Source organism: Vulpes vulpes, chromosome 12 (genome assembly GCF_048418805.1).
Source record: "Vulpes vulpes isolate BD-2025 chromosome 12, VulVul3, whole genome shotgun sequence".
In the NCBI taxonomy this organism is placed as follows: domain Eukaryota; kingdom Metazoa; phylum Chordata; class Mammalia; order Carnivora; family Canidae; genus Vulpes; species Vulpes vulpes.
In genome coordinates this window covers 24810531-24834084 of record NC_132791.1, presented here as the reverse complement: position 1 = coordinate 24834084, position 23554 = coordinate 24810531, and the positions used below count along the sequence as shown (strand labels likewise).

The following is a 23554-nucleotide window of genomic DNA, read 5'->3' as shown; positions in this document are numbered from 1 at the left end:
GACACTATCCTCCAGGTGGACAAAGTCAAACTGAGCTGTGTTTCAGGATACCTGGCTGCTGTCAGACAGCTGCTTGTTGGCATGAGAAAACCACAACCCTGGAATTGGTGACCAGAACCTCAAATACCCTAATAAAATCTAAATGGAATATAAAATCATCAAGCAAGCTGGCTTAATCCATTTCTATTGTGTCTTGCCAAGAATACTATAAATAGTAACCATTATCATGCCACTACTATGTTTATCATGGACTTTCATACATTATTTCAGTAAAAAGAAACCCTCCACTAACCCTCACAGGTATGTATTATCCTTGTTTTACAGATGGAGATAAAGCCAAAGAGAAGTTATGTAAACTGGCAAATCCTCTGACTCTTGGCCAGTACAACTGCTCATCAGATCACGTGGAGGCTGAGGTGACTAAAGCAGATCACCCCATTGCTCTGCAGGGCCTGTTTCAGTGGCCTGGGTGGCCTCGTGATCACCAATCAGCCTTTATGTAAATAGGAGCTACTTGGAAAGGGTTCTGCAATCACATGTGCTAAACATATTAGCATTTTTATGATGTTAGAGGTTTGTGTAAGCCATTGATGGTCCTGGTGAATTATAAACGACTAATCTGAATCTGTTGTAGGAAGATACTTAAAGTTACTACAGAGCCTACCCTGATTTGAACCCAAAATACCTTGGCATGCATGGAAGCAGCAAAACTCAGGCAGTTCTCCCCACGTCTGGAAAATTCCAAACTAAGCTCTCAAGCATCAGCCAATCTTATTAAATGATACAGGATTGCCATTCGGATACATATTCAAAATTTTTAAGTGGAAAGAGCCAAATTAAATGGTCTCCTCAGGGACGCCTGGGTGGCTCTCAGATGGGCATCTAACTCTTGATCTCAGCTTGGGTCTTGATCTCAGGGTCATGGAGTTTGAACTCCATGTTGGGCATGAAGCCTACTTAAACAAAAAACTGCCTCAGTTTCATCCAAGGGACCTGAGAAGAGTCCAAGCACTGATCATCAACCATTATTACAGAAGGGCTTGAGATGACCGTTCAAAGGGACAATGGCACAGGTTAAGGAAACGAATGAATAGGGCAGGATGTACAATAAACTACAAGAACAGAAATCAACTTCTCAAAAAGTACTGTCTCATTTACATGTCCCCATTACTAAAAGCTGTCCTACAGAATTTTAAGATTACATGCCACGCACTGGTACATATAGAATATGAGTGACTACTGTACCTCTGTGTAGGAATATGTACTGAAGCCTCAGAATTACCAACATTTAAGAGATCAGCATAGAGGAACCAACAGGAGAGACTGGGATAGAACTAGAAGAAATAGAAGCCAAGATGGGGTTCCGGGAAAGACCCTCAACAGAGCCAAGAGTGGCAAAGGGATCAAGGAGAAGGACATCAGTGCCCAGTGGATTTGGCAACCAGAATCACTGGTAATCGTAACAGGAATAATTCCAGTATATTAAGGGCAAAAGTCAGTTATGATAGAAACACTTTCAACATGGTATCCATTTATTCATTCTATTTATTGTAATGTGTACTGAGTGGTTACTGGGGGGTACACTGGCACTGAGCTGTGAAAGGAAGGATAGGAAAAGAAGGCTTTTTAATCTTTTCCAAGTACTCAGAGCTCCACTGGCCTATGGAGCATTAGTGCTGTGATTCATTTACTTGTGCTTTATATATAGGATACATTTCAAACTGCTAACAACAGTAAACAGGGTGAAGTTAAGTGACAGATACATGCTGGTATAAGCGAGCCATGACTAAGGTCACCCATTCCTTTTAGCTCAAGATTGAGGTCCCATGGTCATTTGGGTATTTCTGGAGAACCAAAGGGTATCTTCTCAAAAGGAAAGCCCTTCCACTTTGCATATAGTTTCTGAGCTCCAGTTGCAATATCTTCTACCACAAAGCTTTCTATTTTGATAACTGGAATCTCAAATGTCTTATACTTCACATGGATTCCCCAGTCATGGCCACAGTTCCGTCTGGCACAGAAGATCTTTGCTCTCTTCTCAAAATGCCCAAAGCTCTTTGGTTTAGGGTGTAACTTACTCACGAAGCACTTCGTGAATGCATCTCCAACCACAGTGTAATGGCATTCCTACGGATGAAGAGATTAAATGACACACAAAACGGAACGTTAGAACCAGTCCAGAACTGCGATGTAAAAAAAAAACTCCACAATAATCTGAGATGAAGAGTGGGTAGGATCCCACTTATTTTACAGATGGGGTAAGAAGGAAATACACATTCACCTGAAGGCCAGACTAGAATCCATGCAGCTTGAATCCCAGTTACAAGGATGAAGGTAAGGTGGGGTTGGGGGTACAAGTGAGGTGACAGGGGCCATCTCATGAAGAGGACGGCTAAGAAGTTTCCAGGCAACTCAGCTGGAAGTAGATACTCTTTATTAATTTAGAAACAAAAAGGGGGTATTTACTGAAGATCTCCAAAGCCTGAGTTCACCTGACAGGCACAATCCAAAGGATACAGAGAACACCAAAGGGTCAATGTGGATCTGAAGAGGGTCATGGACTGTGTCCAGAGGCTCTACCTACAGTCAACTTTAGAGTAAAGCTGAGAAAGGCCACTCTGTACAAAACAAATGCACACCCAACATACCAGCCCCTTGAGAAAACATACAGTCATAAAGGGCCATTTCAATAGAAAAATCACCCAAATGGAAGTTGAAAGAAACTTTTCCAGCTAGAGAAGCAGACTCATGAAGGCATGGGGAATTTGCTAGTATCACCCTTGATAGTATGCTTCTCGTTCAAACAGATGGACAGAGACCGCAGCTTTCTGAATGAAACCAAAGACAACCCCAATAACATCATCTGAACCAGCCTCCCCTCTCTCAGCAGCAGTGGAGTCAAATTCAAATTTTTTTTTTACATTCAATTTTTGTTTTTGGAAATTTTTCTATCCAAAATTTTTAAGAAAAAAAAATATAGAAAACTAAACTGTAGGTGTTTTTAAAATAAGCATATATTTTGTTTTCATTATAAAAGTGACCCATATCCCAAAAAGAACTAGTTTAGGAAACAAAATAGGAAAAAAATCATGGAGCCTCCTTGCAAAATAGTAATACATTTTAGTATATTTTCTGTACTCTTTTTTCTGGACAATGATAATTCTTTAATGCTTTTTGATAGTGATGGTGGTATTGTCACTATTATTTCACACCACTGTAGTCACAGTTTATTTACAATTTTGTATCCTTGTTATTTTTTCCATTTCACCATTAGTTTGTAAGAAGTTTTTTTTTAATAATAAATTTATTTTTTATTGGTGTTTAATTTGCCAACATACAGAATAACACCCAGTGCTCATCCCATCAAGTACCCCCCTCAATGCCCGCCACCCTGTCACCCCCACCCCCGCTCTCCTCCCCTTCCACCACCCCTAGTTCGTTTCCCAGAGTTAGGAGTCTTCCATGTTCTGTCTCCCTTTCTGATATTTCCTACCCATTTCTTCTCCCTTCCCCTCTATTCCTTTTCACTATTATTTATATTCTCCAAATGAATGAGACCATGTTTGTCCTTCTCCAATTGACTTATTTCACTCAGCATAATACCCTCCAGTTCCATCCACATCGAAGCAAATGGTGGGTATTTGTCATTTCTAATGGCTGAGTAATATCCTATTGTATACATAAACCACATCTTTGTAAGAAGTTTTTTATTATACATAAGCCTCATGATCATTGTGTTTAATAAACTTTACTTTGGAATTATTTTAGATTTATAGAAAGCTGTAAACACTGTAGAAAATTCCTGTATACCCTTCACTGAGCTTCCCTGAATACTAACATCTAACCTACTGCAGTACATTTGTCAAAACTAAGAAATTAGGATTGGAACATGACAATGAACTGAACTCCAGATTTTACCACTTCTTCTAATAATATTCTTTATCTGTTCTAGGATGAAATCCAGGATACCCCATTCATTTAGCATGACCATTATTTTCAATGGCTACACAATATTTAATTAAATGGCTTCTTTTTCTTCTTCATTGCTAAGGGTTTCCTTTCAAAACCTTTTCGGCTTTTTAAAATACCATAGCCATGATATCAACAAAAATAATAATATTCTTGCTATAAATAACCCACTGATAGAAAATAAGCTTTAATTAGTGCTAAAAAATGACCCAGTACTCTGTTAAAAGGCCACTTACCTCCACCACTCTGATGTCAGCTGTATAACATGCAAAGGCTTTGCACTTTCTGCAGAGCAGTTTTTTATTTTCCTTATCAGGTACAAGTTCTACTTTTTCTTGACTATCTCTGATGTTTTTTTCTTGAATCTGTATCTGGAGAACCTATATGCGAAAACCCAAAACAAAAACAAAACTCACCTCATCAGTATAATGGTATAGCTAGGAGGCGTGCACGTACTCATGTACACATAAGTACATAATCATTCATTCATCTATAACTTCCATGAACATACAGAACCTGGCTTTGTTTATAAAAATCACATAGATAATTATATTGGATTCTCCTAATTCTTTGTTAGTGCTTAATGGTGACCTCCAATGAGTCTTTTAATTTTTGCATCAAAGATGCCCATAAAAGGAGTGCCTGGGTGGCTTAGTCAGTTAAGTTCAGCTCAGGTCATGTTCTCAGGGTCCTGGGATCAAGCCCCACATCAGGCTCCATGCTCAGCAGGGAGTCTGCTTGAGGATTCTCTCTCACTCACCCTTCCCCCTCCATATGTGCCCCTCCACTCTCTTGCAATAAATAAATAAAAATTTCTTTTAAAAAAGATGCACATAAAGTACTAAAGATGTTCGGGCAGCTCGGGTGGCTCAGCGGTCTAGTGCCACCTTCGGCTCAGGACGTGGTGATCCTGGAGACCCGGGATCGAGTCCCACATCGGGCTCCCTGCATGGAGCCTGCTTCTCCCTCTGCCTGTGTCTCTGCCTCTCTCTCTCTCTCTCTCTCTCTCTCTCTCTCTCTCTCTGTGTGTGTGTGTGTGTGTGTGTGTCTCTCATGAATAAATAAATAAAAATCTTTTTTTTAAAAAAGTATTAAAGATGTTTATAAACAAGCATGTAAACCATGCTTTCTACTTCAGTAGTTGGCAAAGCTTTTTAAATCCTTCACAAATAAATATGTATTGACTGTTTCAGGCATAATTACACCCACTTCTAGGGCAGAGACCCACTAAATGGAACAGCAGGCAGAAGAGTCCCCATCACCTAAATCTTTTTTTCTCTCTCCCCTTCCAATCACAGAGGCTATCACTGAATTACTGTGAAGTTAAATATGTGTACAGTATGACTGCATTCTATTTCAAAACTTCAGGCATGCCTAAGTATAACTAAGAACCTGGACATTATAGATAAAATAAACCTAAGAAGATTCAGAAGAGTGAAGAGAGGAAGGCAAATAGCTCTAAGTTCCGAAACTCTAGGAACAAAATGGTGGTGAGCTTCCTGGATTTTCTTTTCACCTTATATATGCCAGATTCCGAGCTGACGGAACCAGCAACCAAAAATGCCTAAGGACACAAATAAAAACGACAGAAGCCTACTCTCTCTAGCTGAAGGACTGGGAAAGGGGCAGCCTAGCAAGACAATAAACTTCTAGACAATAGCTGTTCTACTCCTGCCAAAGATCACAGAATAAAACAGACAACTGCAGCCTAACCCCAGCTCGTGCCAGCAAAGACTGAGGGGGCACCTGGATCTCCACCTTGCAGAGTTGGTAACGAAGCATCTCTACACTCCCACCTAGTGGTGTCACAGGAGGCCAAGTAGGGAGCCATGGCTTTCAGCCCTGAAACAGGTAGACAGCTTTGCCTGTGATGTCAGTGGGGTCCCTGTGGGGAACCAGGATTCCCACCCCCACTCACGGAATTACCAGCTACCAATAGGTCCTAGCCACGCTGGTTCTGGGCTCTTTTTCTTTTACCCCCCTCTGCCTGTTTTCTATGGCTCTTAGGAATCCCAGATGCTATTCAACAAATATTTAACCCGTTCTGTCCTCATCCTACTCTCATCCTGGTGAGCTGGCTGCAACCGACTCTATGTCTGGCACAGCCTCCATCTCCCTCAAAGGCTTTCATTCTATGTCTCCTGTCACACATGAGTCTATGTTGTTTTCACCCAGGTGAAGAGACAAAAACTATGGCATTTCAAAATGTATTAAAGCTATTATGGTTTTAAAGATCTTTATTGCCAACATCAACATATGCTACAAAATGGGAAGGTGGCTCAGGAAAAAAAACCCCTATTCTCAGTATAATTCAGGAGGAAAATTAAGAGGAACTAAGAAATTTCCCTACAGTTCTTAATGAAAATGTGGAAGAAGTGTTTTTAAATATTTTAATTTCTAAACTTTAGGAAGAAATGTTTTTAAAAATGAGTTAATACTGACAAAGTTGTAATTTTGTGTCCTAAAATAAGTGTTAATTTGCTTTAGACCACTGCTTCTCAAAACTTTTTTGAGCAAAGAGCTTATGACTTTTTAAAATTATAGATTCTGTGGAATTGGGCTACTGAATTGTAAGGTTCATCTTTGTGAAGTTCAAGTCTGCCTCGTGCCTCTATCCATAACAACTCTCAATTTCTGAGCACATACTCTATTCCAGGCCCTGTGCTAAGCAAAGCATGTACCCAATTTCATCCCCTAAACTGCCCTGTGAATTAAATACCAACTTTCCCAACTTTATGAATGAGGAGACAGATAGTTGAAGAGACAGAGTAACTACCTAAGGTCACACATCTAAGTGGCAGAGATCCTGAGATGACAGTCTCTACAAAGGGTCTGGAGAAAGTGGGGGGTGCATGTGTATGCATGCCTGTGTGCATGTGCATGCTTGTGCTTCTTGACTTTCCCCAATCCAGTTCCATGCTTCTATGTTATAAAGGAAACTATAGTAAAATGTAATTTCACTGAGAACCAAGAGGCTGAACTGAACAGATATGCCAATCCACAGGTACATTTCTACCTAGACCTACAAATGGGCATTCTAACACATGCACCGTGCACTGGGAGCTTTTCTCTGAGGATTCAGGATGTTAGAGAGAGAGAGATCTGAGGAAAAGACCGAGAAGGGCTGTGTCTTGCCATGTTAGGCTGGAGTCCTCAAGATGAGCTGTCGACTTAAGGGTCATCTAACTCAGTTTGCCCTTTTATAACTAAAAACCTTGCTTTAAGGATTAGCACTAACAACATATATTTTAATCTCATTGAGACCTAAAGCAGAATGAATCTGATGTTCACTATAGGACAAAATTTTAAGCATAAACTTATTGTTCTAATGCAACGGAGCAATATGATGAAAGGCACCAACTATGTTCACGTTCTATTTGTTACTCATGGTCAGATTCTGAAAGAGTGACACAGATTAAAAGACTTACCTTTTCTTTAAATACTGCTTCATTCCACATCTGAAGGCTTAAAATGGAGTCATTCATTATTTTTTCTTTGTATATGTTTAGTTTTTCTTTTTTAATTACATCAGCATTGCTAGTTAGAAGGAAGCACTTGCTACCTCTTGCTCTTCCTCTGCCTATCAGAAAATAAATATTTTATTGGTGTCTTTGACTTAAAACTCTGATAAATCTAAAAAAAAGGTAAACAAAGGGGTACTTCTAAAATTCAACTTTGATTCACTGAAACCTGCTTTGATAGGAAAGCTGAGCTGTTAGAGCATAGACTCCAATGCAGGTGTGTAACTCCATATCAAACCACATGTTAAACTAGGAGCCTAGTTTATCCTAGACTGGTTTCCTGGGGGTCTCCCTCAAGAGCCTTCAAGGAAGTGGGGAGATAGATATGTTCGCAGCCACTAGGATATAGGTAGAAATAATAAGTGCAAAAAGAAAGATAAATGTAAAGGATCATGGGTATTCAAAAGTTTATTGCCAGCTGAAGGAATCGGGGACAGATGATATGGAAGCAGGGGAGGAGAGAGAGAAAAGTAAAACAAAGATTATCAGTAGCAGTACATGAACACTTTCTTCAACAAGGAGAAAATGATGAAGTCAGGTTGGGAGAAATGGATAATGAATAAAGGGGAAGAATGGAAAACAGACTGGTAAGATAACCTGGTGCTGGAATTTGAGCTTTTTGACATCATGTAAATTGGGAACTACTAGAGTTTCTATACAGGGAAGTGACATGCCCAGAGCTATTTTTAAGGAATTAAAGTGGGCAGCTGTTGTTATAGAAAATGGAAAAAGGAAGAGAAGCTAGTTAGGAGATCACCTAGTTCAAGCAAGACAGAAGATTTCCATGGAATATATCTTCTAGAATACAGGGGCCCATCATCACAAGCACAACCTGAAAAGTCTACACATTGGCTGCCAAAGTCTCAATCCAAGTGGGAACTATCTTTTCATAAATATGTCAGTCAATGTTGGTCAACTAAACAGTATTCATCATAAACAAAAATCAAAATAGTGTTTATATTGGTGGGCAAAACTGTACCCACCCAATCCTGATCAAGTAAGCTGCCATCGGGGCCAAAGATGCCAGCGTCCACTGTGCCAGAGGTCATAAAGCCACTATGGCTTAGTAAAGGAGTAAGGCCAGAAGCACAATGACTGGGAGAGAGTAAGTTTCTAAATGACAGACACGCTCACAAACCAGACAAATTCACAGTCATTTACTAATGGCATCAAAGCTCTTCTCACCTCTGGTTTGGATCATTCTGATGACATTGCCCACATACTCATACAGGATGACCAAATTGCACTGAGCAATGTCGATGCCTTCATCAGCAACTGAGGTGGCAATCAGAATCTTTTTATCTCCATCAGTTCTGAATGCATCCAATGCACACTTCTGCGCTGGGAGTGTCATTCCTGTGTCAGAGTCAGAGGGCATTATACAACTCACCAAAGAGGGAATTTTACCCTTGAAAAATAGCCATTAATTATGGAATGCTTATTACACGCCAAATACTGGAATAAGTGCTTTATAGTCATGATGTCAAAACAACACTAGACAATAGGGCCTATTCCTATCCTTGTTTAAAGAGGACATTATGGTGGTATTTAACAATTTGGACCCTGCCACAACACTGCCTGAGTTCAAATCCCAGCTATGGCACTAACCAGTTGTGGGACATCAGTCATGCTATCTCAAAACATACACTGATTTTTTTTTTTGAAAAAACTATCAACAACAACTTTCAACAATTAATAGTTTTTTGCAAAACTATTAATCACAATGCCTATGCATGTGTAAAGGACTTTATAGCTGACAAAACAGTTTCACAACAACTTATTCTCTGGAACTTCATAGAGCCCTTTTAGGTTGATGTGGTAAGCATTACAATTCCCCTTTACAGATGAAGACCTTGAGGTTTTGAAGGTATGATGAACTGACAGGTTAATTAGTGGCAGAACCAGGCCTTGAATTTAGGTCTGAAACCCTAACAGTGTGCAGTTCTCAGCCACTGATATGATGAGAAGAAAAAGAATTTCAGTGGTCTCCACTTCTGAGTTAATAGAATTTTTTAAAATATTTTTATTTATTTATTTGAGAGAGAGAGAGGGAGTATGAGAGAGAGAGAGAGAGCACAAGCTGGGTGAGGGGTAGAGGAAGAAGCAGGCTCCTCACTGAGGAGGGAGCAGGACACAGGGCTTGATCCAGGGCTCGGGGATCATGACCCAAGCCAAAGGCAAACACTTAACCAACTGAGCCAAGGTGCCCCCTGATTTAATAGAATTTATAAAAGTTCTAATTTTTTCCTAGTCTATTGGCAGCCATAATCTTTAGATATATCTGAAAAACAATTTCTTTTTACCATCATCTTCTGCTGAACAATGAGAATGCCCAAGACAGACACCATACTTCATTAATTTCTAACTTACTCATCCACTTGTTCATCAAACATTTATTCCGCAATTATAGTTTCTCAGATAAAAATACAACGGTCAGGGATCCCTGGGTGGCGCAGCGGTTTGGCGCCTGCCTTTGGCCCAGGGCGTGATCCTGGAGACCCGGGATCGAATCCCACGTCGGGCTCCCGGTGCGTGGAGCCTGCTTCTCCCTCTGCCTATGTCTCTGCCTCTCTCTCTCTCTCTCTCTCTCTGTGACTATCATAAATAAATAAATAAATAAATTAATTAATTAATTAATTTAAAAAAATACAACGGTCAGAGGCACCTGAGTGGCTCAGTCAGTTAAGCGTCTGCCTTTAGCTCAGGTCATGATCCTGAGACTGAGCCCCACATGGGGCTCCCTGCTTCTCCCTCTGCTTGCCGCTTCCCCTGCTTGTGCTCTCTCTTTCTCTCTCTCTCTGACAAATAAAATAAATAAAATCTTTTTAAAAAATACAATGGTTAAAGTCCATTTTTGTCTGTGAGGATCTCGTGGAAGAAGAGTATCAATAGGAAGCTATAATTCTATGTGATGAGCAATGAAATGGAGGCAGAACTGCATCTATGAGATGGGGAAGAGAGACACCTCTGCTAGTCTTGGGAGCCTGGAGAAGGCTGCTTGGCAGAAGCACAATGACTGATAAAGAGTAAGTTTCTAAATAAATGTGGATGGATGGAGGGACACCTGGATGGCTCAGTGGTTGGGCGTCTGCCTTCAGCTCAGGGCATGATCCTGGGGTCCTGGGATTGAGTCCCGAATGGGGCTCCTGACGTTAGAAGCCTGCTTCTCTCTCTGCTTATATCTCTGCCTCTCTCTCTGTGTCTCTCATGAATAAATAAAACCTTTAAAAAAATGTGGATGGATGGAGATGGGTGGATAGACAATGAATGGATAGATGGATAAACGAACAAACAAAATATTTTGAGTGCTTATTTGTGAAGAAATAACAAAGTTTGAAAATCAACTCATGTTAGAGTTGGATTGCAGAGAAGTTTGAATTTCAACTGCAATAATGTGGTGTTGGACTTCATTTGGTAAGCTACATTTTCAAAATCTGAATTAACTTTTTAGATTCATGAAGTTTAAAATTTGCACCAGGGTAAAGTGCAAGGAGCACCTGCATGGCTCAGTGGTTGAGCATCAGCCTTTGGCTCAGGTTGTGATCCTGGGGTCCTGGGATCAAGTGTCACATCAGGTTCCCTATTCTCCCTCTGCCTATGTCTCTGCCTCTCTCTGTGTGTCTCTCATGAACAAATAAATAAAATCTTTTTTTAAAAAAAGGGGGAGGGAGTGATAACTGACGACTGATGGGATGGGGACTGCTTATTACAAAGAAAACTAAATAGGGGGAACAAGTGAAGATCTGTCCTGGCTGGTCACTGAGGGATGGGGGTGCATGGCTAGGGGAATGTCAGGTGAGGGCTGGCACCCCAGGATCCTCCTGGAGAATTACAGAGGCAGCCTTTCATCTTTCAACCACTGTAGCTAGATTGCAGGATTGTGTGCTTGAACATTTTTTAAATTAAAAAATATATATAAAAAATAAATAAATAAAATAAAATAAAATAAAAAATATATAATACACATAAAAGCATCTATAGTCTAAAAAAACAAAAAAAGAACATTTCTATTTCTAGTTAATCTACTGGATGAGAAAAAGAGTGAATGTTCAAACAATATTTTTAAAAATACTGTTTTGGTTTCATCCATAAGACATATGGGAAGAGGAGAGGTCTGTAAGTTTTTGTATTTGAGCACTGTGAGGGCTTTTTGATGTGTCAACATGGCTAGGCTGAACTATAGTATCCAGTTATTGATCTAGGTACTTCTGTGAAGGGAATTCACAGATATAATTAAAGTTCCTAAATCACCTGATATTTAGGTTACAAAAGGTATTTCATCCTCGGTTAGCCTGATATAAATCAACTGGCCCTTTGAAAGAAGGCTTAGGCAGTAGTGTCTGAACTCAGAGATTCCAAACAGCTCATGCCTATGAGATTCAGGCCTGCTCCTGACCACCTGCCCTATGGATTTCAGACTTGCTTGCCAGTCCAATTGTGTATGCCAATTCCCAAATCCCTAGGAGTTTGTGTTTGTGTACATAAACAACATATTAATGTACATATGTATGTGTATATAATCACTTGCTGGTTTTGCTTCTGTAGTTGAACCCTGACTGATACAAGCATTAAAAAAGAACTTGAATATATTATAAATATTCTTATATATATAGTATACTGAAACTCTAATTCACTGTTTATAGTACCTGTACTGTGATTTGTTTTGCCACGTCCAGTCAATATGCCAGGTTTTAGGAAGCTGAGTTCAGAATTTTCTTCAATCCATTTCTTCAAAGCCTAAAAATCAAAAGCAATTATCTGTTGGACACTATTTGTAGAACACATTTGTATAACTATTAATTCAATATTGAAATATTACAAGAAGAAAAAACCTTTAAGTTAGTAAACAGTCTTCTGACTGACAAATGTGAGAGTAAAAAGCTTTTTTGGAATGGAATTCTATGCAATAATTAACTATAGTGGTTCAGATCTTTGTGATCCGATACAATTTAATCTCCAAGACATTTTTTAAATGAAAAGAAAGAATGTTCAGAACAGTGAGTGTGTAGAACTATTCAATGAGTTTAGCAAGGTCTCAGGACATAAGATCAATATATAGAAATCAGTTGTATTTCTATTAGCTGGCAACAAGCAACTAAAAGTACAATTTACAATAGTATTAAAAAATTCACAGGTTTAAATCTAGCAATATATGTGCAGAATATGCATGCTGAAAATGATGAAACGGTGATAAAAGAAACCAAAGAAGATGTGGTAGGTGGCCTCTCAGGTGGCTCCCAGTAATCTCTACCCCTGGTCTTCAGATTCTTGTATAATCCCTTCCCTTCAAGCATGAACTGAACTTATTACTGACCTGCTTCTAATGAATGAAAAATGGAAGGGGTCATCACTTCCAAGTCAAAGTTACAAAATGACTACTATAATCTCCATATTAGGCATACTCTGAATCTTTCTTTGGTCACTCACTCTAGAGGAGGCCAGCTGCCATGCTCTGAGGCAGCCCTGTGGAAAGGCCCACATGAGTGAGCTTAGAAGCACATCTTCTGAGGTCTGGCAATAGGCAGATAGGTATGGTTGGAAGTTGAGCCTCTTAGGTAGAACCTTGAGATGACTCAACAGCCTGGAGAGAGATCTTGAGCCAGAAACATCCAGTTATTTCCAGATTCCCAATCCATAGATATTGTAAGATAATAGATGTCCGTTGTTTCTATCCACTAAGTTTTGAGGTAATTTGTTTTCAGTAATAGGTAACTAATACAGAAACTCTATATAAATGAAGAGAGAGAGGTATGGATTGGAAGACTCCATATTGTCAAGATGTTACTTTTCCCCAATTTTATCTATTGATTCAATGCAATCCCAAACGAAATCCCAGCAGATTTTTTTTCATATATATGAATGAGCTGATTCTAAAATATAATTGAAAAGGCAAAAGAAGATAGCTAAAACAATTTTGAAAAAAGGAAAAAAGTTGAAGGACTCACACTATAAAGCTAATCAAGATAATATGGGATGTGCAGAGGATAGATGGATATAGATGAATGAAACTGAACAGAAAATCCAGAAATATGCCTACATAAATACAGTCAACTGATTTTTTAAGAAGTTACAAAGGCAATTCAATGGAGAAAGGACATTCTTTTCCACACACAGTGCTGCAGCAACTGGATATCCATATACAAAAAGAAAAAAAGCATCTCAACCCCTAACTCAAAATGGATTGTAGACCTAAACGTAAAATGAAGAACTATAAAACTTCGAGAAGGTAACAAAGAAAATCTTTGTGATCTTGAGTAAACAAAGGGTTCAAATATACAGTACCAAAAGCACAATCCACAAAAAGAAAAAATTGATAAAGTAGGCTTTGTAAAAAGTTAAAATTTTCTATTTATAAAAGAAACTGTTCAGAGAATTAAAAGACCAGAAGAAAATATTTACAAATCACATTTCTGACAGAGGAATTTTGTCAGAATATATTTAAAAACTTTCAAACACTCAACAATAACATGGTAAACAACTCAATGAAATCTTGTTTTAAAATGGGCAAAAGATGTGAAGAGTCACTTCACCAAAGAAGATATATGGATGGTTAATAAGTTCATAAAAAATGTTCAACGGCATTAGTTCAAACGCAAACATAGTGAAATGAACATTCAAACCCTAGTGAGATACCACCACATGCCCAAACAATGGCTAAATTTTTTTTAATTGACAAAAAAAATTTTAAAGTATGAAATCCTTACTCTATAGGTACCAAGACTTACTATAAACTAAAGTGATTACTATAGTGAGGTATTAGTGTGTAAGGATAAACAAACAGATAATCAGAACAGAATACATAGTCCAGAAACAGACCCACATATATATGGGTGAGTACAGAGCCGTGAGGAAAGAACACTCTTTCCAATAAAATGGTACTACGTCCATTTGTTATCCACAAGAAGAAAGAAGCTTACATCCACAAGTGCTCTGGTTTTCACAAAGAGGATAGTTCTACTCTCTGGGTTTAAGTGGTACTCCTCTTGCAAGATGAAGGAGAGATCTTTGAGTTTAGGGTTCTCATTGCTGAGATCCATGGAAATACTTTCCAGTTCCTGCAGCTTTTCTGTAAAAGGGGAATATTCTATAAATGGCTTATAAATTCTAGAAATTTAGAACACACTGTGACCTTTAGCTACAGTTCAAACCGTTAATCTCTCAATCTCTGACCAGAATCTTAAGGGTAATAGCCACTGCTTTAATGCATACAATAAACGCAGCAATCAATGCATAGTTGTTTTTCCCCAGACAGCTAGGTGCTCAATGTATAACAGCACATCACTGGGCTACACTTTTGTATACTAAATACTTGATATAGGCCAAACAAACTTATTAGCAGTAATTACCTTTGGGGCAAAAATTTTGAGAGAGGGAGAAGGATTTACTTTTCATTTCAAATATTCAAGTATTTTTCTTAATACAAAAGCAGTGGGATTATGGGCCATCTTAGTTTTCTTCTTTATATAGAAGTATACATAAATTAAAATCTCTTTAATACCATTAAAACGCTTTCTTTGCATTTTTAAAGCTTTGTTAAATTACTAAAATTTTAACAAAAAAAATGCCACTAATTATAATTATAATTATAATTATAATTATAATTATAAAATGCCACTGATTATAATTTCCATGGGATGTATCCTTTACAAATCCTATTTTTCCTTCTTCAAAATAAGAAATAGTATAAGCAGCAGATTTTTTCCATTAGTAGCAGATTTTACTGAAGCTTAATAATCCTGCTGTCCACAGTTATCTTCATAAGCCCAGGACAACTCCTTGAGCATCACTATATGCTAAATATAATACAATGTAAATATCCTGCCACTGGAGTCACCAGGCTCCAATAGCTTCCTCCTCTGGAAACATTACCCACCTTCGAATCTACAAGTGAGATGCTGCTCAATCTCATCAAATCCTGCTGCTCGGACATCAGTGAAGAAGTCTTTCAAGTAATCCAGAGCATCTTTCATTCGTGCATGCTCATTGATAATGAGGGCATCATTATATTTCTGTTTAAAATGAAAATTGAGTTTCAGTGTGTTTCCAATGTCTAATGCATTTGTTGTACTGAAATTCAATTAGCTGTACTTAGCATGGAATTAATTTTTAAAATAAACTCTTCTTAAATCTATTCCAACTTAGTTTTTTAAAGATGTTTCTAATGGTACTGCAATAAAACCTTTGAACCAAATACTATTTAAAATATCTTAATTAGCTAGAATCATTAATTAATTAGGATCATTTTGGATTCTAGAATTCCACCTTGGAGGAGAAAGAAAATTACAAGAAAAATGCATGTCAAAGATTAAAAAACAGAAAACAAAAGCAAATCAACTTCCACATCAACTTGCCTCGTGATTCAGACATTCAACTTAATCTCTTCATACATCCAGAGCCATCACTGAATTGCAACTGCACCGTTCAGAATGATGGTGCTAACTACCTACACCAAATATTCAACTAGGTTCATTAAAATTCTATAAATGCATACTGACTGAGTCCATTTTTAAATAATTTCAACAGCGTGATAAACAGAGGTGATGTTTGTTGTTTCTTAACTTCTTGGTTAACTGGAAAACGACCAAGGACCCTGTATTTCTGAGCATGTGGCTTTGCCAAAGGTAAGAAAATATATGCTTCAAGGTAAGGCAATAGGAGATACTTACTGAACTTTCAAGATGGCTGTCATCAATGGCATATCTACAGTAATGTCATCATCCCTCAACTTTTTCCAATCGTGTCAATAATGGGAATGCTAGAGGCACATGGTATAGCACCCTAGCCTTTGTTTCTATCCTGTGGCTGCTAGTATTAAGTTTCAGTAAGCAGACAGAGAAGATGCTGAATGGGATAACTTTAAAGTTTGCCTCATAGGAAGCCCTCGGAAAATTCCTAAATGAGCTCTTGAAACAGAGTGAAAAGTTGATGTTCTCTTGGCTCCCAGAGCAAAGCTCCCAGTAGGTGCTACACACTAACATATGTCTGCAAAAAAGTCACATACCCGCAAGTGGGAAGTGTACAAAAACAGTGCTTTACAAATCCTGCTCTCTTCATCTTTGTTAGGCAACTGAAACACCATGCATGCCTTCTGAACAGAAACGATCCATTGTTCATATTTCTGTGTTCCAAAATTCCTATTTTGAATTTGAGATACATTTTCTGGAAAAAAAAAAAGTTTTTTATGGTGCCATATGGTCAGTCATTTAAAGTGAGCATGCCTAAGCATGCCTCATACTCAAATTTTCTTTCTTACTCTCTGTAAGCAGAGTATTCCTCCTGAAATATTTGGTTTCCAGCAAAGTGTATCTGTGTTTGCATATGATTGCTTACTGAATACTTTCTCTGCACCATGAATCAAAGTGTCTTACACTAATAATTTCATTTTCACAAACCTCTGAGGTAGATGTTATATTTTACAGGCGAGGAAACCATTAGCTCAGAAAAGCAAAGCAATTTACCCAAAGTGACATAGCTAGTACCTGGGGGGAATGCAGGAATGCAAAGCCAGGTGTGTCTGATACCCAAGCCTTACCAGCTCTGTGAGCTGACAACCAAAGCAGCCCAGAAGTAAAACAATGGGCATGAAAATATCTAACTTTGCCTTTAAAAAATGAAGCAGTAAATAAAAATAATAGATCTCATGAGCTTCATAGGAAGATATTTAAAAGCAAGAGAGACAGAACTCAACAAAGCCTACTCTGCCTTGCTATGAACTTAAGCCACCTGATTTCCACAGCACCATTCACAGGGTGGAGCAAAGAAGAGGCTCTCAAAAGATGCTTGTCATGGAGGCTTCTGTATGTGTACATCTCCTAAGCTACACCTCAGTTGCTCCGTCCAAAAATTGAGCATCTGTTGTGGTCCAGGCTGTGTGTGTGTGCAGGGTGCTGGTGGTAAAAAGATGCAGAAGATAGAAGCCTGTTCTCGAGCGGCTCAAGTCTGTGAGTTACTCTGGGATCAGATCTTCAGGGCTCACTGGGAAAGAGCACAGTATAGTAAAACTCACAGCCAAGAGCTATATTTCCAGGTTAAATTGCTCTTCTCACCCATTCATGTTTAACAGGAGAAACAAAGGAGGTTATTCAAAATGCATTGACATGCTTCTTTCCCAGCCCCAACTACAAACAAGGTAGCCAGCAGTAAACTAGATGAATTAACAAGTATTTCTTGAATGTGAATAGGTATGAAAATGACCTAAGCAATCTGGAAATGAACAGTTCACAGGATGTGGACTGGGGAAAAGGTGGAGGTAGGGAGTTAGAAGTGGGAGGAATAAGAAGGTAGAAATTCCTATCCCTCCACCCTTCTGCTACCTTCCCAGTTCAGACCATGTTCTAATGTTCCTGAATAAAATAACGGCCTCCTAACTGGTCTCCCTACTTTTTGCCTTGTTCCCTCTAATCCACTCCACTCAGCAGCTAGAGGTAATTTCTAAATTTGCAGAGGAAACACTTTGCTACCCCACTACTTAAAAGCCTTTAGTGGAATCCTCTGGCCAAAATCCTACCCGGCTCCCAGGACCCTCTGTGATCTAGCCTCTGCCTGCTTCTGATTCTCATCTCTAGCTGCTCCACTTCCAGCATCTGTCAGAACTAACAGAAGTCCTCATACTCTCTCCGCTTTCCTGGCCTTTGCACATGTTTTTCCTTCCGCCTGAAACACCACCCACCTACCCCTATGCTGTTGCTTTATTATTACTTTATCTTTATTATTACTTATCTAATTTTGGCTTTACCATTGGACTGGAAATACCACAGGGAAGGAGCTATGTCTCAGTCTCAGGGTCCATGCTATGTTCCCATCACCTGGCATATTGCTCAGCACCAAGTAAATGACAAGTGAATGAATACGTTCAAGGTACTGCTAAATCAAAGGATTCAAGCAGGGAAAGAGTAGAAGGTAAAACTGGAAAGATGAGTAGAACCAGATTGTGCAGGCCGGGGTCAGACTGGCAGGTTAGAGGCTTAGAGAGCTTTGCTTATAAGGCAGAGAGGTTCAAGCAGGATCCTGACATGATAAAACTGCTATTTCAGAAAGACCACCCAGGGGCAGCCCAGGTGGCTCAGCGGTTTAGCACTGCCTTCAGCCCAGGGCCTGATCCAGGAGACCAGGAATCAAGTCCCATGTCAGGCTCCCTGCATGGAGCCTGCTTCTCCCTCTGCCTTGTGTCTCTGCCTCTCTCTCTCTCTCTCTCTCTCTCTCTCTCTCTGTCTCTCATGAATAAATAAATAAAATCTTTAAGAGAAAGAAAGACCACCCAGGTAATGGGAGGCTGATTGGAAAAGTGAGTGGGGTTAGGGGTGGGTGAAACAGCCAGACAGCTGTTACACTAAGTCCTAAATCAAGATGTGAAAGAAGAGGAGAAAAGAAAAAGCAAAATAAATGTGAGTAAAGGTGAATTCACAAATTCAGCATCTCCAACACTGTTCCTAGTTCTGGAACCAGCACTACTCACTGGTATACCTATAAGGGTACATGCCAGAAGCTTGGTGGAGGTCACCCCTACTCCCAACTCAGAACCAGAAGCCATGAAATTGGAACGATTCCTGTTTGCAACACTTGCTCAGCACGTGCCTCCTCCCTCCACCAGCCTGTCTTGACTGCCTCTGTTTGACTCTCTTTGTTCACTGATATCTTTATCACATCACAAATCAGTTTAAAATCTTTGGATGCTTCCCCCTGCTTTTAGGACAAAGTCAAACTCAGTTTGGCTACCAGGCCTTTCCTGGTCTTGCCCCTGCCTCTCTCTTTAGTGTCACTCCTTTCTACCACTCGTGCATTAGGAATACCATGAAATGGTTGCAGTTCCTAAAACTTTTTCTTCCTTTAAAGCCTTAATGCCTTTTCAACCTCACTTGGTTATCTTTCCTTCTTAATTTGGCTGACTTTCAAGACTGTCTCAGGCATCATCCCACCCCAAAAGGCTTTCCCAAAGGCCCATCCAGGTAAAAGTTCCCACGTGCTCCCAGGGCACACAGGTGTCCCTCTGCCCTGCCATGTGGAAGCTACTCACAACTGACTCTCATTATTTAGCTGTGAGTTCCCTGAGGATGGGACTATGTCTTTAACCTTGTTATTTCCATTAGCTGGCACAATGAATATCTGGTGAATGAATGAAAGAACAAAAGAGAGAATAGAACTTGGTAACTTCATGAGAGAGTCTCAAAAGAAGAAAGAATCAAAGATCACTGCCTATTTCAATCTGAGCCATCAAGGAAATGGTGGTTTCTTTCATATAAAGGGGGAAATCAGAACAGAAAACTAATCGGAAGATTAAGAAAGCCATGAACTGATTTAAACATGGTATTTTTGGGTATGTGTATCCACATAGATTTACTGTGGATTTAAAAAGAAAAAAAAAAAAACAAGGACTAAAGGAGGACATAATGAGGAGGTTCCCGAATAACCTATAATCAAGAAGTTAACCTCTTGATATGGTCTTAAGACCATCTGAACTAAAGAGATGCAAAAAGAGAACACTATATGGCTATTCCTAAGTGGAGAGAACATAAAATGAGATTTATCTCACCGAGAGTTATGGTACCGAGTTCATCAAAGACATTCTTTGCCAGACTCTCTGTCTCCCTCATCAGCTGAGATATGATGCATTTAAATCTGTCAGTAGTCCGTGATTCCACTTTCCTGAAAACTAGAGCCATGAAAACAAAGTGAGTATTTTTTAGGAAGAACACATCATAGTTCAAAGTAGGCATCTGCACACGTTTCTCTGCCTGTTACCTCCTCTGCAAGATCTGAGGCTCACGGGGAGATTGTCTAAAGGATATATCAAATGTTCAGAAACTTGGCAATAGCTCCCTGGTGCTTACTGCACAGATCCTAACATCTCTGTCTTTCATGATCTGGGTCTAATCCAACTTTTTATTCTGCTTTTCCTGTTACTCAACATGGAGCCTCTACTCTGACAAGGCTGGTATCCATCTTATCTCTGCAAATATAACACATTTTAACCCTCTCTTCTTTGATTTTCTCCTTTCCCACTCAACCCCCTGAAGTGCTCACACTTCCTAAAATACTATATTATTTTGGCAGAAACTTATTAACTGCCTACCATGTGCCATATTCTGGAGATCAACAATTGAAAAGTACACAGCCTGTGCTCACAGAAGACTGTATCCTCTTCTGGGCAGAGAAAGATACATAGCCAAATAATCACAGTGAAGTGCTGTAACATTAAGTATATGAAAGGTGTCATGGAGCACAAGGAAAAGAATCTCTTATTCTTTCAAGGGAGGAAGTGTTGTGGGATAAATAGGGGAAGAGGAGTGGAGGAAACACTGATACTCTTGAGGAACCAGAGGTATGCAACATGGTTGGACTTATGGGAGGGGGAGATGAAGCACAGAGGGCAGAAGGGACTTGAGGGGCACCTGGGTGGCTCAGTGGCTGAGCATCTGCCTTTGGCTCAGATTGTGATCCTGGGGTCCTGGGATCAAGTGCTGCAGGCAGGAGCCTGCTTCTCCCTCTGCCTATGTCTCTGCCTCTCTCTCTCCCTGTGTCTTCTCATGAATAAATAAATTAAAAATCTTAAAAAAAAAAAAAAAAAGAAATTTGTACTTGATACTGAAAAGTTTAGATTGGCTACCTTCCTTAAACTCTTTACAGGAAGCTCCCAGAAAGGAACTGAACTGCCTCTCCTTGGCTATTTCATGTGTATTTGTTCTGCTTTATACAGTCATACAACTATCCCCAGAGCAAGGATGAAGGCATATATGTCTCCTCTCCCACTTTCCCCTGCTGGGTTAGTATAGCATTGGAATTTATTAAATATTTGCTAGTCAATCTTTTTAAAAAAAAATCCTATTCTGATCTGCTGAGAAAAAATATGATGAACTAAGATTAATTTAATTTCAACCCAAATCATCAGATACATATTCATTTTTTAAAGGTTTTTTATGTATTTATTCATGAGAGACACAGAAAGAGAGAGGCAGAGACACAGGCAGAGGGAGAAGCAGGCTCCATGCAGGGAGCCCAATGTAGGACTCGAACCCAGGACTCCAGGATCACGTCCTGGGCCAAAGGCAGGCACTAAACTGCTGAGCCACCCAGGGATCCCCAGATACATATTCAAATAATGAATGGCCACACAGTATCCTTCCTCCTTAGGAATGCAACACAGGGAAGGACTGAGACCAGCTCTTGGCCATTTATGTGATTTGATTTTCTCATCACATCTCTTTTGCTGTCAGTATCCTTATAAGAACTTTATCAAAAACAAAAAAAGAACTGAATCAAACTGAAGAGTAAGAATGTTTGCTTTCGACAATCCACTCCTGAAGTTCACCCACTGATGAAGAGCTCAGCTGAGAAGAGAGGCATGAAATGTAATTATTTCCCAAATTTGGGGTTAAATATTTTCTACTAAACAGAAAAAGTAAAAATTCAGTATTCATTCAAATGGCTCCGAACTAAGAAAAGCAGAGGGTAACAAAGTCCTGAAGGGCTTGTTACTGGATTCCACTTACACTTCTGGGGCTTATAAATAATTTCTTCCAATTCCTCCAAGTTGTCTTTGACTGTTGCTATCACTGATGTGTCAAGAGAAGCACACAGTTTGCAGATATATTCCATGGCTTCCATTGTGTTTTTGGCATCCCCGATGCCAACTGAGGCAGTCAGCCCAACAACCTATGAGGAGCATTCCAAATTGTCAGACATCTGGAAAACAGCATGCCATTTCCACAATCCCCCATGCAACCCTTTCCTGCTAAAGTAGGGTTTTGGTTTTTGATTTGTTTGTTTCTTACTAATTTCTTTTTTTTTTTAATATTTTATTTATTTATTTATTCATGAGAGAGAGAGAGGCAGAGACACAGGCAGAGGGAGAAGCAGGCTCCATGCAGGAAGCCTGATGTGGGACTCGATCCCGGGACCCCAGGATAACACACTGGGCTGAAGGCAGGCGTTAAACCGCTGAGCCACCCACGGATCCCCCTTACTAGTTTAATATAAAGCACAAGAACACTATTTTTTCCCCTGATGTTCTCTAAGATATTTCAAATGGAAAGTCCCCACCAGGCAAAGCAGTGAATAAATGCAGGATTTTCAAATGCACAAGTTTTCAAATGAACACGAATTAGCTAAAAAACCAAGAGCAGAAACACTCTCAAGGCAGGACTTTTCTCTATTCCTATGTCCTCCATGATGTGTAGAACAACATACTATAAGAACAGGGACTAAAATCAGACACAACTTCATTCTAAACTCAACCATGCCACACTGGCGGTGGATCATTGGACAAGTATCTTCAGCTCTCTCTCTCTCTCTCTTTTTTTTTTTTTTTTTTTTTTTGGTGCTAAAACCTGGGATCGAACTTCAGCTCTCTTTAAGGCTGGGAAACAATAGCTATTTAAAATGGCAGGTGTGTGAATTTCATAGGATAACATTTGTAAAAAAAAATTAACTTAATGGTCACCTAACAATTTATACCTTACTCAAATAGCCACTCAGTAAATACTGAATAGTTGACTCATCAGCAAGGAATCTAATTAACCAGCATTTTTTTCTAGAAGAAGCTGTAAGATAAGTGCTTGCTACGGAATTTTGTCTATGGGTACCATACGAATTTCTTCTATGTTTCCGACACAGGTAGTTATTAGGGCTAGAGAATTTACCCATTGTGATATTGGTATATTAACTATAAAGTCATGGTTTCCAACTTCATCTGGATCCCCAATATGACCAAGCAATTCTTCTACATATTCCTCTTGATTCTCTCATTTCAAATCCTCTCCATGCACTCTGAGCTCCCTCCCCATTCCCATCCTGATTATTCTCAGCAAATTATCTACCTCTCATTTAAAAGAGATATTAAATGCCAGGGATTCCCTACCTTTCCTGTCCCCAACTCAGAACTACCCTCTCATCTTTACTCTTCTCACACCCTCACCTCTGATGATGCCAAAAATGCTCTCCTGCACATACCTGCCTACTTATCCCATACCTTCTGGTCTCTCCTAGAATCTTGTTCTATTGATCATTCCCTCTATTCCCCTCTGCCTCACCTACTGCTATTTACCACTTCACATTCCACACTCAAATGA

The 23554-nt window shown here is 39.4% G+C and overlaps 1 protein-coding gene across 1 annotated transcript in view; it reads right to left on the bottom strand.

Annotated features, from left to right (window-relative positions):
• Positions 1 to 1527: 1527 nt before the first annotated feature.
• Positions 1528 to 23554, bottom strand: part of RIGI (RNA sensor RIG-I) — a 39017-nt gene continuing 16990 nt past the window's right edge. The window contains exons 9-18 of the mRNA XM_026008995.2: positions 21977 to 22139; positions 20020 to 20139; positions 16492 to 16649; positions 15364 to 15499; positions 14408 to 14556; positions 12137 to 12227; positions 8676 to 8846; positions 7398 to 7549; positions 4206 to 4349; positions 1528 to 2127 (exon numbers count right to left, since the gene is read on the bottom strand). Coding sequence (XP_025864780.1) covers positions 1831 to 2127; positions 4206 to 4349; positions 7398 to 7549; positions 8676 to 8846; positions 12137 to 12227; positions 14408 to 14556; positions 15364 to 15499; positions 16492 to 16649; positions 20020 to 20139; positions 21977 to 22139 — 1581 coding nt within the window. The 3' untranslated portion in view covers positions 1528 to 1830. The remainder of the gene's footprint in view (positions 2128 to 4205; positions 4350 to 7397; positions 7550 to 8675; positions 8847 to 12136; positions 12228 to 14407; positions 14557 to 15363; positions 15500 to 16491; positions 16650 to 20019; positions 20140 to 21976; positions 22140 to 23554) is intronic.